The sequence below is a fragment of the Phalacrocorax aristotelis genome, chromosome 4 (genome assembly GCF_949628215.1).
Source record: "Phalacrocorax aristotelis chromosome 4, bGulAri2.1, whole genome shotgun sequence".
Lineage (NCBI taxonomy): Eukaryota > Metazoa > Chordata > Aves > Suliformes > Phalacrocoracidae > Phalacrocorax > Phalacrocorax aristotelis.
Genome location: NC_134279.1, coordinates 54,139,042 through 54,158,315, shown reverse-complemented (window position 1 = coordinate 54,158,315; position 19,274 = coordinate 54,139,042). Strand labels below are relative to the sequence as shown.

Here is a 19,274-nt window from a genome sequence, read left to right as displayed (position 1 = left end):
CTTCTCTCTTCAGCTGTCACTGAATATCTATACCAATCTAGACTTCCCCCCCTTAATTAGACTCTTAGTTACGTAAATTATGTTAATGTTATATAGTAAAGATGAACTGCACTCCAACATCTTATCTTCTGTGCAGCTGCTTATTTTTGTCTAATGTATGTACCTGGCAAGTTAATAGATGGTATAAGAGATAAGGGCTAGAGCTCAGCTGTGCTTGGAAAACTGCACACTACCTGGGCAGAATCATCTTGGCTTCAGTATGTTCAGCCTCTTGCTGAAGGATTCAACAAGTATGTGAATAAGGATGATCTGGTTGATAAAGTTCACTTGGATCCTCAAAAGTTTTTGAAGAAGTTCCTTACCAAAGGATTTTAAGAAAACTAAGCAGCTGTAGGATGAGTCCCTGGATGGATAATGGATGTGTAAAAGATATAAAACAGAGGGTAGAAGTAACAGTTCAGTTTTCACTGTGAAGGAAGGTCACCTCCAGTGGGGATTCTCTGGAATGTTGCGCATAACCTGTGCTGTTTGATGTGTTTATAAATTACGTGGAAAAGGGTAAGTTGTGGGATCGCAAGTTTGATGTTGCAAGGTTATTCCAGATAGTAAGAGCAAGGACTATCTGTGAAGAACTGATTGGTTAATAAATAGTTATTTAAATTCTGTATAGAAAAAGAAGAGTGATGCTCATGGGAGGAAAAACAGGTTTACAAATAAAATGGTGATCTCTGAAAAGATCATTACCACTCAGGAGGGGCGTAGAAAGATCCATGAAATTGGTGGTTAAGTGCTTGCTTGGAGTCTGAAAAGCAGTCAAACCTTGGGATGTAGCAGGAAATGAATAGAGAACAAAATGGAAGATATCATTATACCATAAATTCATGGTTCAGTTGCACCCTGAATTCTGTGTGCAGTTCTGTTCCCCTCACGTCATAAAGGCTTTACTTCAACTGAAAGAAGTTGAGAGAAGAGCAGCAAGAGTAATCGAGGCAGCTTCCATACAAGGAATGGCTGAGTAGGCAAGGGCTTCTCAGCCTGTAAGACAGGTATATGTAGGACATGATGGAGGCTAACAAAATCATATATGGAGGCTATAAATAACGATTGACTCCTCACAGACCCTTCCATATGAGAACTGGGACTGTTAAATGAAAGTCATAGGAGCCAGGATGAAAACAAATAAACAGTTCACGCAGTAGACGGTGCTATGGAGCTCCTTGCCAAAGAGAGTGTCGCTGCTGGGAGTTTATATGAGTCCAAGGGAAGTCTGGGCAAGTACTTGAGAGAAAGATCCATTTGGGGTTACTAAAAAGATGAACCATAACTGGCTTAGGAAATGCCATCAGCTGATAATAATCAGCAGCTGAAAGAGGGTTAGGAAGGAACATCATATGTATTTGCCCTGTTTTTTCTCTCCCCTGTGGTCTCTGGGAGGGGAAAACCGAAACAAAACACCAAACAAACCCAACACTCTGGACTAGATGAACTCTTGGTAAGAACTGGCATGATTATTTTATTTACCCGCAAGCTTGAATGCTATGGAACAGGACAGCATGCAATGTGCTCTTGTATCTGGTTTTTTTAGCCTGTTTGCTGAAAAATATCAGGTATTTTATATAGTTTACTGATGTTAGGAACTGAATAGATTTCTCTGAAGCACATTGTTCATTTACAACTGGAAAAACATTGGGTTACTCTGGATGCATAATTGAGGATGGCAAGGAGCTAGTCTTATGTATCTTTAAGTTCTTCGACAAGTGACAAGATAAGAGTAGAAGTGGTGTGTACGAGCTAGATAGAGGGAAGAAGGATATACTTTTTTTATGCTTATTTAGGAAATGTCATGTTTCAGAAACAGATCTCAGTATTAAAGATACTTCCCTATTTTGATCCAGATGTTTCAGATACTTGTAGCATTTCAGCAGATGAGCCTCCTAAATTTACTGTTAATGCTACTCAGTTCTGAGGTCTAGGAAAAAGAAAATGTTCTTCTTTTGAAAGAATGGATAGTTTTGTCTGGATTATTTTTCCACTGTAAAGGTAAGTGACTGTGTTTTGTCTAAGCAATGACTTTTTCTTTCGTAGAAGGTGGCAGAGGCTGAGGATGACAGTGATAGTGATAGTGATGATGATGAAGATGATGTTCAAGTCACCATAGGGGATATTAAAACAGGAGCTCCACAGTATGGGTAAGTTATTTGCAAACATTAACTGGGGAAACTTTCAAGACTACATTTAATTATTAATTCAGGCTCTTTAATACTTGTCAATGTCAAACCATATGCATAGTTAGTCTCAATTTAGGGTTTTTTTCAGCTCTTTAACAATGGTTTTAATGATACAGTGACTTGAAAACAAAAAGGTAAAGTGCAAAGAAATGTCCTAAAGGAAGAGTTATTGTACAAGTTAAATTTTGTTTTCAAATTCTGAGAAATAATTGTATTAAGTTTGGGAAGTAGAGAGTTCGTTTTTGTTATGGAATGGCTATGTTACTTAGCATTTTTAGGGTCGTTATGGTGATGGTGACATTTTTGATCCAAATGGTAGAGTGGTAAACACAGAGAACACAAGAAACATTTGTCCTTGGTCCTGTTTGTAGGGGATACAGTTCTAATTAGACATCCATAGTTTCAATTCCTATTGATGTTCTCAAATAAGATTTTAATGTACTGGATGGAGTTGGCTGACATGGAGCTGACAGTCACTGGAGATAATTTCTCAAGATCATGGTTTTGGCATTTGTACCATACAAGAATTTTTTTGGTAGTTATTGCCCCATATTCCTTCTTGTCTTGATAAAGGGCTTGGTTTTCACTGAACACTTTTGAACAGTGTTAATTTTACCCCAAATTACGAAATACTATTTTTCATTACATGGAAGTTTTCTGAGGGAAGTGGTTTGCTTGTTTGTCTTGCCAATCCTAATGTTTTTATGCTTATTAAAACCAGATTTACTAGGACATCATTTCTTAGTAGAATTATGACAGGTCTGCAGGTAGGTCTGGCTCATGTGTGTTATTGAGTTCTTAACTTTAGATAGCAGGTGATTTACTCATTTTTGAAACATAATATTTTTAAACATTCAGTATTTGATAGCATAAACTAACTGCGCAAATCAGTGTAATATCAAAAAAAGTAATCCTTTCCGTTCTTTATTTCTCTGCTTACAGTAACTTGCAGTATGCTTGTGGTGTAGGCAGCGACCTCAAATTTTGTGAGACTAAAGGAAAAGTGGGTTTGCTGGTACTCTTTCCATGAATACAGAAAACAAGGACAGATGATCCTAGATCTAATTAGAGCAGAAAGTTTTATGTAGAAATTGTTGTTTTCTGAAAAACACTTTTTCCCGGGCAAATTGGTCAGAAAGGGCAGTAATCTAAAACAAACTCAACATTGCTGTTCATTTTAACTTCAGTATAACAAGTTCCTTTTATAGGATTAAATGATTTTTCCTGTAGCAGTAAACTGCTGTTTAAAAAAAATTAAGGGTTTTTTTTTTTGCAGTCGTACACAAATACAGCATGACAGATCAAAAGGTTAAATGTTTTGTGTGAGTTTTGTACTATTGTAGCACTTGAATGAAAACTAAAACTGCATGGAAGTGGTACTGTAAACTATACACTGCCTTCTAATTATATGCTAATTTCATTATGTTTATGGGTTGATACTACCTCTGAGGATAAGCTACATTGCACAAAAATTATAGTGAGAGCTAGCTCTTAATGTTCCAAATGAACAGTACTGTAATTCCTAAGGTAGTTCAATCAGTTCTGTAGCTAGATTTCTGAGTGCACTTTAGCAAAGAAAGCTCTCAAGTATTTTAGAAAGTGAAATGTTACGTACTTTTCTGTTGGTCACAAGGACAGGTGATTGCTAGAAGTACATTGAAACAGCCTTTCAGTCATTATAGAGAAATGCTTGTATTCTCCACTCTGTACAGATTAAATGACATAATTCTGAAAAGAGAAAAGGATCTGTCTAAACCCTTTCTTTTTTTTTATTATTTTGGTTTTACTCTAATCCCCAGAGTGTCATCTGTACCCCTAAATGAACTGCGTTTTTCCTTTCTCTCTTCTTCTGGTTCTGTTCATTCTTGTTTCTATCAAGGTCTTTATCCTTTCAACTCAGGAAGAGTGACTGGGACTTGCTTCACAACTGTTTATTAGTTGGAGAAGTTGCTACTGAGCATAGAAAGGTACACTCTCTTCCTCCTAGGCTGATCTCTTTACTTTTACAGTGTTACCAGCTTGGAAAGCTAGAGATTCAGGATGGTGATTGAGCCTGGGTCCAGTTTGTTTCTGGATCTAGCAAACTCTTGTTTTGTGTTTTCTTCTGTTCTAAGAGTTTTCTCTGTCTAATTCAGTTTTGTTAATTTCTTTAAGTTATGGAGCGGCACCTGTGAATCTCAATATTAAGACAGGAGGACGAGCTTATGGATCTTCTGGTAAGAAAATTTACACAGTAATGTTAGTAAAAATGCAAAAAAAGTTTGATTTTTCTGCATGAAAGAAACAATTTTCCAAAACTTCTTGATAAATTTAAATCTTACTTTTTATTTCTATTTTAAGTGTGTTACAGCTGTCAAAACTCTACTTGGTAGAGACAGAAGGTTCTAACTTTCTAACTTTTCTTCACAGGTGCAAAAGTTAAAGGGGTGGATCTAGATGCACCAGGCAGTATTAATGGTGTGCCACTTCTGGAAGTAGATTTAGATTCTTTTGAAGACAAACCTTGGAGAAAGCCAGGTAATGCTCTGGTTCACATGAACTGATATGTAGGTATTCGGTAGGTTATTTTAATAATAATTCCTGTTTACTGCGTGTAGATGTTGTCTACCCTATAGCTAGAAGGTACTGTACAATATAACTTTGAAAAAGGAGCGAAGTTGCTTGTTGCCTTTGTGCTGTGCTATGGAGCATGTGGCTGTAACAAGTTTGTTAATATACATCCTGCGCATATGTCAGCAAAAAGAGACTGTAGGACATGCCTTTTTTTTCTTTTCTTTAATACATGTATATCCTGAAATTGCCTTGGGAATCTGTACTTCTGCGGAGATTACTGCCATTGATCTGTGCCATAGGACAGAAGATAAAGCAGAATGTAAAATAGTTCTAGCAGGCTTGAGCATGAACAATGGTGAAACGTAGCTGCTTGTGCTTATTTGTATTAATGCATACATGTCCATAAGCTGTGAAGAAGGAGCTGGTACCACATGGGCTTTCCATAAGTCTCCTGTGTGTTTTGTCTGGTTGGCTCAAGTGATTTGGCCAGACTTGTCCAGTACCAGTGTTGGTTGGGGTTTGTGTGGTGGCAGTACATCTGGCTGCTCTGTACAGTTTTTTCTAGTGTTTGTATATTGCTTTGGCAATGCAAATAGTGTCTACAAAATTGAAAAAAGAAACCTTTGGTAATATTCTGGTGTTTGACCTGTTAGCTATTTGAAATATATTCTGTGCATTTGAGTTATGTCTGGTCTCTCCCTTAAAATAAAAATATTTCGTGGCATCAAATGAAACTAGGAGTCAAAACAAAATGAGGACTCAAAAGGGAGTGGTTCTTCACTGAATATACAGCAAACCTGTACATCTTACATTTATCCCATTGTAAAGATATGGAGATTATAATATCCTATGATATTCTGTAAGTATCTACTCTTGAGCCCTGAGACTGGATGCTAGGCACGATACTCTTTTTGACTAAATTTAAATGTTTTTACAGTCTTAGCCATGAATACTTTGTTTACTGATGTAATACTGTATTGTACATTTCAGTACTATGTTTTTAGATCAATACCTAATCCACTTTGATGTTATAAATAGGGATGTATATATGTTCGGTGAAGAGAAGAAAAGATGAACTTTGTAATGTCCTAAAAACCTATGCTTTTCTATTTAAAGGGGCTGATCTCTCCGATTATTTCAACTATGGGTTCAATGAAGATACCTGGAAAGCTTACTGTGAAAAACAAAAGAGAATACGAATGGGTCTTGAAATTTTACCAGTTACCTCAACCACAAACAAAATTACGGTAATGAGTACAACTTTTGTGATATTCTACATGCTTTTTTCCCTGTAAAGATGCTTGTGTGTCATAAGCTTGTCCTGTCCAGTTCAGTGCGTTTGTTAAGAGTTTACACCTGACTCCCCACCCTGAGCATAGAGTGTTCCTGCGTTGCTTCATTGGCAATTTGTGTGGATAGTGTGACAGACTAGCTACAGCTAGATTGCATCTGTACCATTATTCAGATTGTGGCCCATCACCTAGGAGCTGTATGGTATCTTAATGGGCACTGTGTTATTTAACTTAGGCTGAAGACAATGCTATGGAAGTAAGACCAAGTGCAGAGATTCTCGATGGCAGATACCATCTTTTTAAGGTGAATTTTAGTAAACTTTTGTTGGTTGCTCTCATTTTTGTTGAGTATTGCTTCCCATGCCACCACAGACTGATAGAAGAAAAACTGAAATGGGCATAGCCATTATTTCGAACTCTCATCTTATGTCAGTGACTTTCTGCTTGTCACAAAATGCTGATTAAAAAGCATTGCTTTGTTCGTCACCCTACTGCAAGCATGTGAGTTGGTGGCCTGGTGAACTAACAAATTTCCCAGTGAAACTAATTTTTCTTTATGTGATGGTTTATTTTTAGTTGTAGTGCATTTGTTTGTGTAGATTAAAGAATTTGTGCAGATGTGCTGGGGAAGCTTTTGTAGATTATGCCATGTTTATTCTTCCTGTGGCCTTGTAGCTCCTACTGTGTTTTGTAACACTTATCCTTGGCAATTCTGAGATGTGAAAATCAATCTTCCGTATTTTTCTGTTGTCCTTCTGGGATTAGATGGCAATAAATCAAGTTTTATATATTTCAGTTCGGAAATGCTGCTTTTCAGAGAGCAGAAAAATCTATATGACAGGATTTATGTTAAGGATTGAACATTTTTTGCAACTTGTTTTCTCACTTTTTCATTTTATACTGAAGTTGAAATTAAAATACAAAGGGTATTTATTTTGCTTATTTTCAATATGCAGTCATTTTTTTTCTTGAACTATCATTAAACTGACTTGGAACTGTATGTTGCTTTCTTCTGTATGCTCCTGTGACAGAAGTGGCAATTGCAGACAGGTATTTTTGTTTCCCCTTATATGCTACTTGAGGGTATCTGGTCATTTTGACTTTACCTTAGCAAGAACAGATCAAAAGCTCCCTGGGGCTTTTTGCCTTCCAACTGTCATTGTAATAGTGTTATAGAATGGTGGAAATGGTGAGCAATGGCGGTTATGATTTGCAGCTGGCTGCACTCTCAAACTTCTCTGAACTGTTGTCCTGGAGGAAGAAGGATAAGTATTCCAAACCAAAGCTTACCCTATTTCTAGCTCTGTATTGACCCTCTGGGGGTTCAGTGATCTGACAGTGCAGGTAGTAGTTGTGTTGTGAGAGTCTGAATAAGAGTTTGTCACACGTTTTACAAGGAGTTCACTTATAATTATTAAATAACTTCTTTAACTTTTTTTTCCACTCTTCTGAAATACTAAGTCTCATGTAATTTACGTGGTATATTTGGATTAATTTTCTCTAACTGTCAAGACTTTGTCTCCTACATTTTCCATTTGCTCATTAATTAACAGAAGTCTTACAGATGTTTCAGATGCATACTTAAACCTATTAAGTATTTTAGTGGGTTTTTTTTTTCATATTTCTGGATACTAAAGTTTAATTCCATTTTTAATGAATCTTAACTATTTATGTGCATTTTTGTGGGTACGGGAAAGAGGTGCCTGTGTTTAGAACTGAGATTCTGCAAAAGCTTAGTAGTTCACTTGCCTACAAGAAGCTGTGAGATCACAGCCTATACGATGTTATCCCATGAGTGAACTAGCTATGCAGAGTCATGTGGTTATGTGGTTGGTACAGTGGGAGCGTCATTAAAACTGAATCAGTGCAAGTTTGTCTTTAATGCTAACCTGTGCAGGTTTTTCTTTCATGTATAATGTGCTGCTGAAGTCAAACAATACGTATGCTGAAGGTCTTGCATAGCTTTAATAATGTATCTCTGGAATTCTGCAGTGCTTCAGAAACAGCAGTATGTCTTTGAGGTACTCATTTTGAACTAAGGAAATATCTTTTAAAGTTTGCATAACTCAGAGTATGAGGTGATTTCCTGGTATGGCTCGGAAATTAAGCGGCTACTCAACCTCGTGGTCAGTAAGGCAGACGGAGAATCCACTCAGTTTCTTGTCTCATGGTTTGTTGTTGGGTAGCAGACTTGTTAGATATCTCTGTCATTAAGATTATGAAGTTGCTTCCTTTTTTTTTTTTTAGTAAGTTTGCTTCTTTTAAAAATTAAGATGTTATTTTGTTCGTAGAGGAAATTCTACAAGAAAATCAGTTTGGTCTGTTCATGTCCAAATCAAGTACTTGGAAAATAAATACTAAAACTATCTAATAGTCTGTAATAATTTGTTTTCAGGCGTATTGTTTCTTACGTATAGTAAACACGGTACTTGAGTAATATATCCTTATAAAATACAGATTTTTACTAGCTGTGAAAGGTGACAGTTCTTAAAATGTCTGATTAAAGTTGGATTTACTTTCTTTTTATGTTGGCTGTATGCTATGTTGAGTTGGGGAAACTACAGTTCTGAGGTTAAACTAATGACAAAACATTATTTTGAAGGTACAGCAGGGCAGAACTGGAAATTTGGAGAAAGAGTTGGTGGTACAGTCGACCAAAGCTGATTTCACATCTCCTCCTGCCTTATTCAAATCAGGAATTCCAACAAACAGGTCAGTTAGACAGTTGTAACTCAAGACCAAAAAACTTTTTATACTGTTACCTGTATGCATTTGAAGCTAATGGTTTTTGTATGAAAAAAGGAAAATATGTTTCTGTAACAGGTAGAAATGAGGGGAACAGTGATCGTAATCACTCAACCTTCAGTCACCATTACACATGAATGCTGTGCTACCTTCTTGGCTATTTGGGGAAGGGAAAGGAGAAGAAAAAAGGAGAAAAAACAGCAGGACCAAATAACAAGGCAGCTATAAAAATTCAGGTGTTGATGTATGACACCATGGTTTTTGTGTAGAGTTAGATTGGCCAACAAAATGTTTTTATCAGTGTCTTTATGGGCATTAGCTAACATACCTTTCCAGTTAAACAAGATAGAATCAGACATCTATGACTTCAACAACTGAAGGGGTTCCTGGAACCCAGTCTCCTTCCTGCAAGGTAGCTCTAGCTTCTCCATATTTGAATATTTTACTACACTTTATTTGAAATGAGAGAAATTATTTCCTTATTAGGGTTTCTTCCCCTCCTTCTCCTGTCCTTTATCTCTAAGGTCCTGCTGTTTGAAGCACTAGGCTTAGGATGAATCCCTGCTTCTGCTTTAGTTATGAAGTGATCCTGTTCAGGAGTTTTGGTTCTGTGCGAATTAAAAGCCATTGTATTATAAATGATGGTAAGAGAGGTAGAGCAGGTTGTAGCCTCTAATCATCAACGGTTAAAGATCAGCATCTGTGACTTGTCTTTAGCTCTGCATCCGTAAGTACCTTGACTAATTCAGAGCCAGTCATGTTCAATTATTACATTCCTTAAGAGTCTGTTCAACACCCAAATGTATTTCTCTTGGGTGGAAAAAAAATCATACTTGATACTTGTGCCTGCATTTTTCTTTCACTCCTATAATATTTCTCCTGGTAGCCTAAATTCTCCTCTGAGCTATCAGGTTATGCTGCTCTGTTCTTAGAATATTTTTGTTCTTTTTTTTTTTTTTTTGGTTATTTTTCTTTGTCTAAGAAGTAGTAAAAGTCTTCCAAACTTTGTGCCACCACTGTAATTATTATTTTTTTTATTTTTCTTTTCTGAATTGCTTCTGATGTGTGATGTTCTTGTAACAGAGTTCTCAAAATTGAATGTACTGTTCACAGGGAATGATTCTGTATCTAGTACAGGTTTTGTTACAGGATTTCAATTCTTTGTGCATCTCATTGGTGGACAGAGAATCTCTAAAATACTTCAGGAAGTAGTTAATGACCGGGATATTAAAATGTAGTTAAGCTTAAAGCTGTAGAAAAAAATGCATTGCGTTAAGTTCTGTGATTCTGTGAAATTTGTACTTGTTGTGAGAAAGCTTAATAGAATAAAGTAATACACGTGCATGGTGTAAGATTCATAAGTAAAATCTCTGTTATATGCTCTAGCTAGGATACATCTATCTTACCACAGATGTCTTTAATACCAGATTTTTATGTGATACTTTTTTTTTCCTGCCTGAAGTTAGCAATCCCAAGTTTAAGTGACCATCTTTCTGATTTTTAAGGGTTTAAATTCAGTATATTGGTTGTTAATCAGAACTTCCCTGAGAAACTTAAGATGTATTTATTTTCTCCAGGAACTAAGTGTACCTAGCAAAGGTTGGGAGACCTGTATATCTTTAAGAATGAGAAGACAGTAAGTGAAGTTGGTCAGTTGCATAGATAAAGAGGAAACAAAATGGTACATTTTCAGTTGTATCTCTTCTGCATTCCAGTGGTTAGAATAGGTTGGTTTATATACATTTAGTGTGAATACTGTAATTGCAAGTCGTTACAATTGCAAAACCGACTTTTTTCCGTATTTAGTATCTGCTCCCTTGGATGCCTTTGCTTAAAATAAATTCTTCTGTAAAGAAAAAGGTATTTCTACCAAGTGGTCAGAATAGATTTTGAAAGAAAATTGTATGCTCAAAAGTCTGAGAGTAGCTCAGTGAATGAATACGTATTAACTGTATGGATTATGTACATTTCTACGTGAATGACTTATCCAGAACATAGCTATTATTTTCTGTGTATAAAAACCTGTATTATTAATGTCTTTACAACCAGGCAGTGTTTTATGGGATTTGACTTTTTTTTCCCTTTAATTAAAGAGTTAATTTTAGGTAGGCAGAAATTTTTTGGCAATCCAGCTCTTTGATAATTTAAAATAATTGCCTTTATGCCATGAGGCATTTGCAATAGTCTTGTTGTGAAATTGCTGGAAGCATTTCTCATGTAGCAGTAAAACTTCTCTAGGCTTCTAGCAGTACTTGATATATTTGGTGAAAGGGAGGAAAAACTGATGCAACTGGGTATAGCAGCGTTAGTGTGGGGATTGGTAAGGAGCTGGGCATGAGAAGAGGAACTGAAAGAGCAGAAAAAATAGACACACAAGAAAATAAAGACCTAGGCAATGTATCTCACTGGAAGCAGCGCCTCTTCTCCGTCACAGACAAGCACTGCCTCCAGAAAAGCCAGTTCGGGCATCAGAAAATGGCAGGAACAATATAGGAGGGACAAATGACCTGAATTAAGGTAAGGGGAGAGGGGGAAATCAGGGCATGATCCCAGTTTATATTCCCCATTTACTAGTCGGGGCTGCAACATCACTTCGTGGATGGTTTTACACATAGATTTTGCAGCGCATATTTCTCTTTAATGGAAAGTCTGAGGAGAGATAGTGGGTTTTGCTTTTTTTCATTTGTTTGTAAATAAAGATTAAAATAATTTTGTGCCTAGTGTTTTTTACCTTTTTAGTTTGAGTACAGTAGATGTTTCATACGATTGCTGTTGAAATTCTCAAAAAAAACCAAAACAAAACTGAGGTCTAGGAAGAATATTACTCATTACCAATATGGAGGTGGTGGTTTACAAAAAAGAAACAGAATTATTGCTCACCAGCAAATAAAAGTTACTGCTTCACTAGAATTGCATCCTAAATTTTGAATTAAAAGTGCAGTGCTTGTTCATACGTGTCTGCGTGAGGAATTTTGCTTGAATTTGTAAACAATGACTGTCTTAATTATAGCTGAGCTATATGTTATTCAGAAATGACACCTGAACCTCTTGTCTTGATTCTGTTATATTTAGAGCAGTTGAATAGCATAAAGTGTTGCGTAGCCCTGAAGGAGGAGTTAGAACATAATGGAAATGGTTTAGTAAATGGATATCATATGCAAACAATATGGTATAAAATAAAATGTTTGTTCTCTAGAGGTAGTTAATTAAAGATTCATTGTGTGCATAGTCACAATTAAAGTAAAAACCTGAAGGAATCTCTTTTGAGTATAGTGCTTTCTAGAACATGAAGAGGATTTGATATATTGCAAACCTGTCCTAACCAGCCAGGTCACAAAGATACCTTACTGGTTTTTAGACCACTGCTTTTCCTTATGTCATTTTTTCAAGGACTGTGAGAAAGTATTTCTTTATTAGCGGAGAAATAAGCAGAAGTTTCATTTACAAGCTGGATGCAAAAACTGCTATTTTCTCATTCCAGTAATAACTAGAATAGCTCTCCATCATAAAACTGCGTTCCTTCAGAAGCTATTAGTTTCTTTAACCTCCATTTATGGTTTTTGGGTTACTACTAAAGAGTACATTACATTTAAATGAATTTTGCTTTCAGAGAAATTAGCCTCTCAATGCGATGGGCTATTTATGAGCTTTCTCTGTGCTTGGGCCTTTCTGGAAACAGAATGTTTATAGAAAATGGATTTGTGATACATCATTACTATGAAAAAATACAGGTTTCTCCTGTTTCATGTGAGTTAGCCTTGCAAGACTAAATGATGAAAACTCAGATATTATTTTGAAAAATGTCTATTTCATATATCAATGATTTCTGTATTAAATATGTTTGCTTCTTAATTGTATCAATCAGTGGTAAGTGAGCTCAGCAAAGTTGAGGCTGTCCTTATGAGGAGGAAAATAAAGCATAAAACACATAAGCAAGACAAGAAGGAACACAAGAACCTATTAAATAGAGTTCTAAGAGTGTACTATAATTCTTAGACTAGTCTATAAGTCTAGTGAATAAATGTGGCATCCAGTAGTTAGACTGCTCTGAATTCTGAAAGGTAGGGGGAAGGTTTTCCAAAAATCATTTCATTGTTTATATTACTTGCAGTGGGGATAAGTGATTTCTGAAGCTATGAATTTGGAAAATAATTGTGTTTGTCTTTTTTTCCCCCCTTCTTTTTTCCCCCTTTCTCTTTGATTTGTAGAACCTAAAAAAACCCTCAGCTTGCCAAATGAGATTGAGATATCTTTCTGAATTAAATCTCCATGGAGGGTGGTATTCATAGTGCAAATAGCTCATAAATAACCATTCTCTAATTAGAAGAAATCACTCACTGAGTTGCTGGAATGTTCCTTTCAAGCTACACTTTGTATGAACTCTGCTGTGGGTTCATGTGCATCCCACACATGTGGGTTGCCTTTTAATATTTGGGTGTATCCATTGGGAATGCATCTGTATCCCAGGTGCCCTGATCATGTAAGGGACAAACCAAGCCCTTTCTTTTCTTTGCATATGGCGCTGAGACAGAAACCTAGTAATGCCTGCTTAACATCTCATCACTAAGCTAGATAATGGCTGGGGAGTCTTTGAAATTTCCCCGTGTGCCAACTTGCTATGACCTAATCAGGATCCGAGGCTTCAGATTTGCCCCTTTTACAAAACTGCTGACCTGTTAAATTCTGGACACTTCAGATGCTGCTCTTGCCTTTGTGAAAATTACGTTTTTGACAGCAGTGTCATCTGCTGCTCCATTTGCAACTGAACATATGCTTTCTCTTGATCAATTTCAAGCTCTTTTAGTGGAGTACTTAATGAAATCATTATTGCAGTCTTGGAAATAGAGAATTTGTCATGTTTAAGGTATGATGGCAAATTCCTGAACTCATCCATCATTACAAAAACTGAATCTCTTGGCAGCTCTTAGGAAGAACAACAGACATACCACTATAAAACGTTATTAAAAAAATAATTACAAAGCACCAGCTTGGTGAGAATGAGTGAGCATTGGTGTTCTCTTCAGACTCTAGAAAAAATAGATGAAAGCCCTGTTAATTTCAGTGAAGTTGATATCTAGGAACCAACTGGTAGTCTAGATTTGTATCCTTTGATAATGCAGTGTTGTATTTGGGCTGCTTCCCAAGCCAAAATTGGTATTATTGTGGTATGGTTGATGCACATATTACTTTAATGCCCAGTACTCTTGCATTGGTGTCCATTGCCTATGTTTTCAATTCTGATCCCAAGAGTTGCTGGCAGTGTGCAAACAATGCAAGAGAGGAAGAGTCTTAATTTGAAGTACATCACTGCCAAATGGAAGCCCTGTAGAACAGTGGAGTGAGCCAAGCAGGGGGTCGTCTGAGGAGGGACTTCTTGCCGTAGAAGAGAGTCATCTGTCATACACAAGGACTAAAGCTAGGTAAAATTAGTTTTCTAAGGTACGGTTTTAGATAATTAAGAGAAGATACCAGTGATGGAGGAGAACCAGTCTCTTATAGCTGTGTAACGAAATGAGCTGTCAGAGTGAAGACTGAGACAAAATTTTGTTTTCCAAAAATTCACTTGTGCTTTTTTTTTTGTAGTGAAACAGTTGGTTTAGCAATTGTATTATAATATCTATGTTTCCAGTGTAGTTACTGAAAGCAAAATAATAATAATCCAAAGTGCGGCAGTGCTGGAATACCATGCAAGACCACAGGGGAGCATTAGGAAAGCAGGTGTTGATTACTTCAGGATTTAGACTGAAACAATGACTTTTAGGATGGGGTGTTAGAAGATCAGAGAATTTCTTAAATTTGTGTTATCTTTGGAGAGGCAGCTGAATAGTATATACCAATTGAGTTTCCAAGTATGTCCTCAGACTCTTGTACCATTGGACTTTCTTTTCCTCCAAACTGTTGTGCTTAATGGGCTTGCTTTAAAATCCAGGAGGAAGCTCTAAAGCCAGATACTTAAAGGCTCAGGGGACAGGCATTTGGATCATCCTCAGCATACAGTCTGCCAAGGAACTTTAGATTATCTCTGGGAGATCTAATTGGTCCTTCATGCTGTAGTGTCTGCTGTGTCTTTTTCAGCTGCATTGGAATCTAGGTATTTGAGCAATTGGGGTCAGAGCTATCAGTCCAGCAGAACTTGGAGCCTGTAATCCCAACGTCCAGCTGTTCTCCCTGCTATTTGTATTAATGTGGTTCGTAGTCAACCAGATAAAAAAAATACAAGAACTTGTCTTCTAAAAGTAGAAGTGGTTTTTTTTTCTTTTTATGGATTTTTTTTTTCCTGAAATTTCCTGCGAGTTTCTCCTAGTCTTTCTTTTACTTTGTCCTATATCATGCTCTTGGTAAATACTGTCAGTTTTCTCTACTGTGGGTTCACTTATAGGTGTGACACAGTTGTACCTTTGTTTCTCTCATCCATGAGCAATGTAATTTTGTACCTCATTTTTCAGTGGAGTTGACCTAAGTGAATCCTGCTTTTTAACCTCTTTTAGAAATTAACTGTGGGCTGCAAAGCGGGTAGGTTTGGTTCTCTCTGCATAAGAATAATAGAGTTATAAATTCTCTAAAAATCTAGGTTTCTGGGTTTCATTTGTTTTGGGGCTGCAAACAGGAAAATTCACTATACTTTAAGTTCTTCGTTGCTTCACAATAGTGATCCCCCATTGTCATAGATACCAGGTTTTAGTTTTAGTAGATGACATTCACATTATTGTCATATTTTCTGGTTGGGCACCTGGAGTCCTTGTTTACTGTTGATATATTCCCATGTGGTTAATTTATTGAAGATTTTGAGAGGTTGATTATGCTTTAAATTTTAGTGTTTGTTTCCAATGCAATGCCATCGTGTCTTTACCCTCAGTGCAGCATTTTTAATCTGCTTTGAAAAGTTAAAAATAAAAAATTGCAGTTCACAGCTGTGTGGCCACGATATCAGGCAGGTTTGGGGTAAAGATACCTCTCATAACAGAATATGTACATTGGAGTTACAAGTTTTATAGTAGGAACAATTTAAGTCTAACGAGCATAAGCTTAATAGATTGACTGGTTTGGAAACTGAAGTGAGGTACACTTGCATTTAATATTCACATATTGACACAAGTGTCAATGTGGACTGGAACAACTTGTTCATAGTGAACTGAAATCGCTACAAATAGCTGAAAATTTAAATCCTAGATTGCATTTTTCTAAATAAGATGCAGTTCTTCAAATTAACCATTAATAATTAATAATCATACTTGCTGAGAAAGATATCTTGGAATTATTGTTGCTGCTTCCCAGAATGTTAGTTCAGTTTCCAGTGTTAGCCAAAATAAGAAAATGGAATGGTAGTCATCATTAGCAGTGGGGAACAAACCGGGAAAAGTCATTATGGTAGCACATAAAGCCGTGATGTATTGAGAGCTGAATATTGTTTGTGGTTCTGTTTATGTCAGACAAAAGAAGATATAGTAGAGGTAGGAAAGGTCCATGAAAGAAGAAATAAATAATGAAAGTTAGAGTCACATCTACGCAAGGAGAGATGTGGACGAGCAGGGATATTTTTACTTTTTTTGACACAAGGACTGTAAGGCACCAAATACAATTGTCAGGCAAAAAAATAGCTGAAACAGATCTCATCACTGGACATCAAAAGTAAAAGTGTGTTCAAAAGAGATTGTGCAAAAGCAAGTTAATCGGGGGCTATTAAACCCAGTTGCATGGGAAGTCTGTAAAGTTTTGATTAGCAGAAACTGGGAGGGAGCTAATGTGTATATGCATGTCACTTTTCTTGTCATCTTTCTCTAAAAATCCATTGCTAACTACCTCTAAGGTAGGTGTTCTAAATTCACATTATGTTCAGTTGTTGCCTGATTGGTTTGTAAGGGAGACTGAGGTGGCTCTTGTGCTGCTTGGTTGCTGGTTTCTTTAAAGAAGGTGAACATAGTGCTTAGCTATGCAGATGTTTTAGAGGTGTTTGAGAGAGACATTTTGCATTTGCAAAACAGGAACAGAAGTATGAACGGCTGATCTAAGATTCCTTTGAGTTTCATACAAGGTTTAACTTAAGAGTCAGTGTCTATTGGTTTCATATACTTTCTGTTTGATATTATGTGTGTATGCCGAGGTAAGAGAGGCGGCAGCCGATTTTGTTCAAGATGTGCTGCAGTATCAATAGTATGCATGGTAGGGTTGGCTTATGTTTGTTTCTGCCTCCTAACTTGCCTTCGTTTGATCTTCCATGGAATCCTCCAGTATGGTTTCTGCAGTTTAGAAATTATTTCTAAAGATTAGTTTATAACTATATTACTTCAGCTTTTTGTAGAAGTTCTGTTTAATATATTTTTTTCTTACTGAGTTTTTTGTGATCTCGCTGTATTGTTCCTTTTTTTTTCCTTTTATTGGTAACAGGAGGGTAGATTTATTATCTTGTAGTAAATGGAAGGAAAATGTGGAGAGTCAGCCTTCATCCTACAGGAGTCTTTATTGCTGTATTTTTTACTTCTACACACTTGCATAGTTCAGCAAATTTATCACATTTAATGTTTTTCAGAAATGGTCTTTCATGTTTTATACAGGAGAAGGAACTTTCAACACTTAGAGTGAGAGAAGTACATAAGACTTCCTTCTCTCTTGTTTATTTTTCTTTTTCTTTTTTTCCCTTTTCTAATTCTGCTTGTTGATTCTGGTTTGTCCTGTGTTGCAGGCGATTATCTGGCACAATAGATGTGATTGGACAGACCATCACTATCAGCAGGGTGGAAGGACGACGGCGTGCTAATGAAAACAGCAACATACAGGTTTTATACTGCAGATTTGCACACTATCATTGACTAAAAGACATTTTTGCTTTCCCCGTAGCTTCTGATTAAAACATTTCAGTGTGTATGAATGAGTAATATTGAAGTAGCTTTAAGTTCAGGAAGAAAATTGTGGCAGTTAATTGAAATATACTAAGAAGAAATATTTGATATATTTCAAAAGATAAATGTTTTGGTATACTTCTTAGTTAAAGGAAGTGAGCAATATTGCAGAATTACAATCCAGGAGACAGCATTGGAGGTAGCATTTTGTTTACTAGGTGACAAAGATAAGTATTTAAACTGACTGTCCATTTCTTTCCTATTCCTGCCAGAGACTAATGCTGAAAGTGAAAGCCTCTTTGTATGCAGTTTGAGGAATGCAGTCTTTTAAAAATAAGTTGTGAAGGAATAGTTGATAGCACTTTTTTTTAAATTACATGGCCTTATTTTACTATAAATTGTAAGATTAGTCTTCACGATTTTGTCTTTATGGGCTTGGATTATCTTAAGAAAGCAACTAAATGCATTGAGACTGAATACACTTTTTATCTCTTGACTTACCTGTGGAGAAGAATCAAGGTTGCTTGGTGCCCTGGCTGCATGTCCATGCCCACCTAATTAAAGTTAAACAGTTAAAATAATAATAGATTGTAGTGCTTTTACTGAAAACACTGCCACGTGTTTTTCAGCTGATCTCACGGTGTTTAAGTAATTTAACGTTTTGGGGGTTTTCCATGCTTTTCATATTGATTTTTAAAATATTTTCCTTTATAGATAAATTTAAGATGGTGATTTGGGCCATATTCAGATGGCTGATATTCCCCCTCAGATCATATGTTTGTTGTTCCCTATTGGCTGCTCTTAAACCCTCAGAGGTACTTGGCAAGTATGGGACACTGAACACAGGGATGCAGATAGAACTTAAACCATCTGAATATGGCTCTTTAAGTGCATAAGTGATACTTTCCTGTTGTAGTAACTGGAAAGAGAGGAAACCTATCTTCTACCCTTTCAACATAGCAATTGTAACTATAGTTTGATATTTTACAGGTTCTTTCAGAACGATCTAATCCTGAAGTAGACAATTTTACCAAGCCACCTCCATTTTTCCCTCCAGGAGCTCCACCTACCCACCTTCCACCACCTCCTTTTCTCCCACCCCCTCCAACTGTCAGTACCGCTCCACCTCTTATTCCTCCACCAGGTAAATATCCTGCACTACCTAGGATGTGAAAAATGAGAGATGCATTATCATCAAACACTTGATGATAATCAAAGACAGCACATTCCATGCACATTTGGCTATATGTGCAGAATTTCAGAATTTTGTGTTCTACTCTTTTCTTAAGTATATCTGCAAGGTAGAAACAGAAACTTTTGTCTTTACTTTCTCAGTAAGCATAATCCCAAGTAGTAAATAATTACCTAAAGACTAAATGTTGGGTCTTGCGTCCTCGAAAATGTTTGAAGAGAGAAGCTGTTTTCTGTTATTCAAATACTGTTATTGCTATTGAGAGTACGTGTTAACAAATCATTCTACAAACTTTTGAACTAAAAGTATAGCATACTATGAATTTGTGTCAGAAGTTGGATTCTCTGATGCCTAAGGTCAAAGCAGCAACAGAAGCTTTAATTCCCCTTTCCCCTCACAGTACGTATGAATTCCCAAAAGTCTGCTA

The 19,274-nt window shown here is 36.5% G+C and overlaps 1 protein-coding gene across 10 annotated transcripts in view; it reads left to right on the top strand.

Moving 5' to 3' along the window:
• The window catches only part of FIP1L1 (factor interacting with PAPOLA and CPSF1), a 43,035-nt gene that overhangs the window by 4,984 nt on the left and 18,777 nt on the right, over positions 1-19,274 (top strand). For 4 of the 10 annotated variants that reach the window (XM_075091475.1, XM_075091478.1, XM_075091477.1 and 1 more), the window contains exons 4-11: positions 2,086-2,189; positions 4,383-4,444; positions 4,638-4,745; positions 5,898-6,028; positions 6,309-6,377; positions 8,676-8,785; positions 17,499-17,592; positions 18,646-18,799. In XM_075091475.1, the coding sequence (XP_074947576.1) occupies positions 2,086-2,189; positions 4,383-4,444; positions 4,638-4,745; positions 5,898-6,028; positions 6,309-6,377; positions 8,676-8,785; positions 17,499-17,592; positions 18,646-18,799 (832 nt within the window). The remainder of the gene's footprint in view (positions 1-2,085; positions 2,190-4,382; positions 4,445-4,637; positions 4,746-5,897; positions 6,029-6,308; positions 6,378-8,675; positions 8,786-17,498; positions 17,593-18,645; positions 18,800-19,274) is intronic. The other 6 variants (XM_075091479.1, XM_075091481.1, XM_075091474.1 and 3 more) reach the window with 3 other exon arrangements.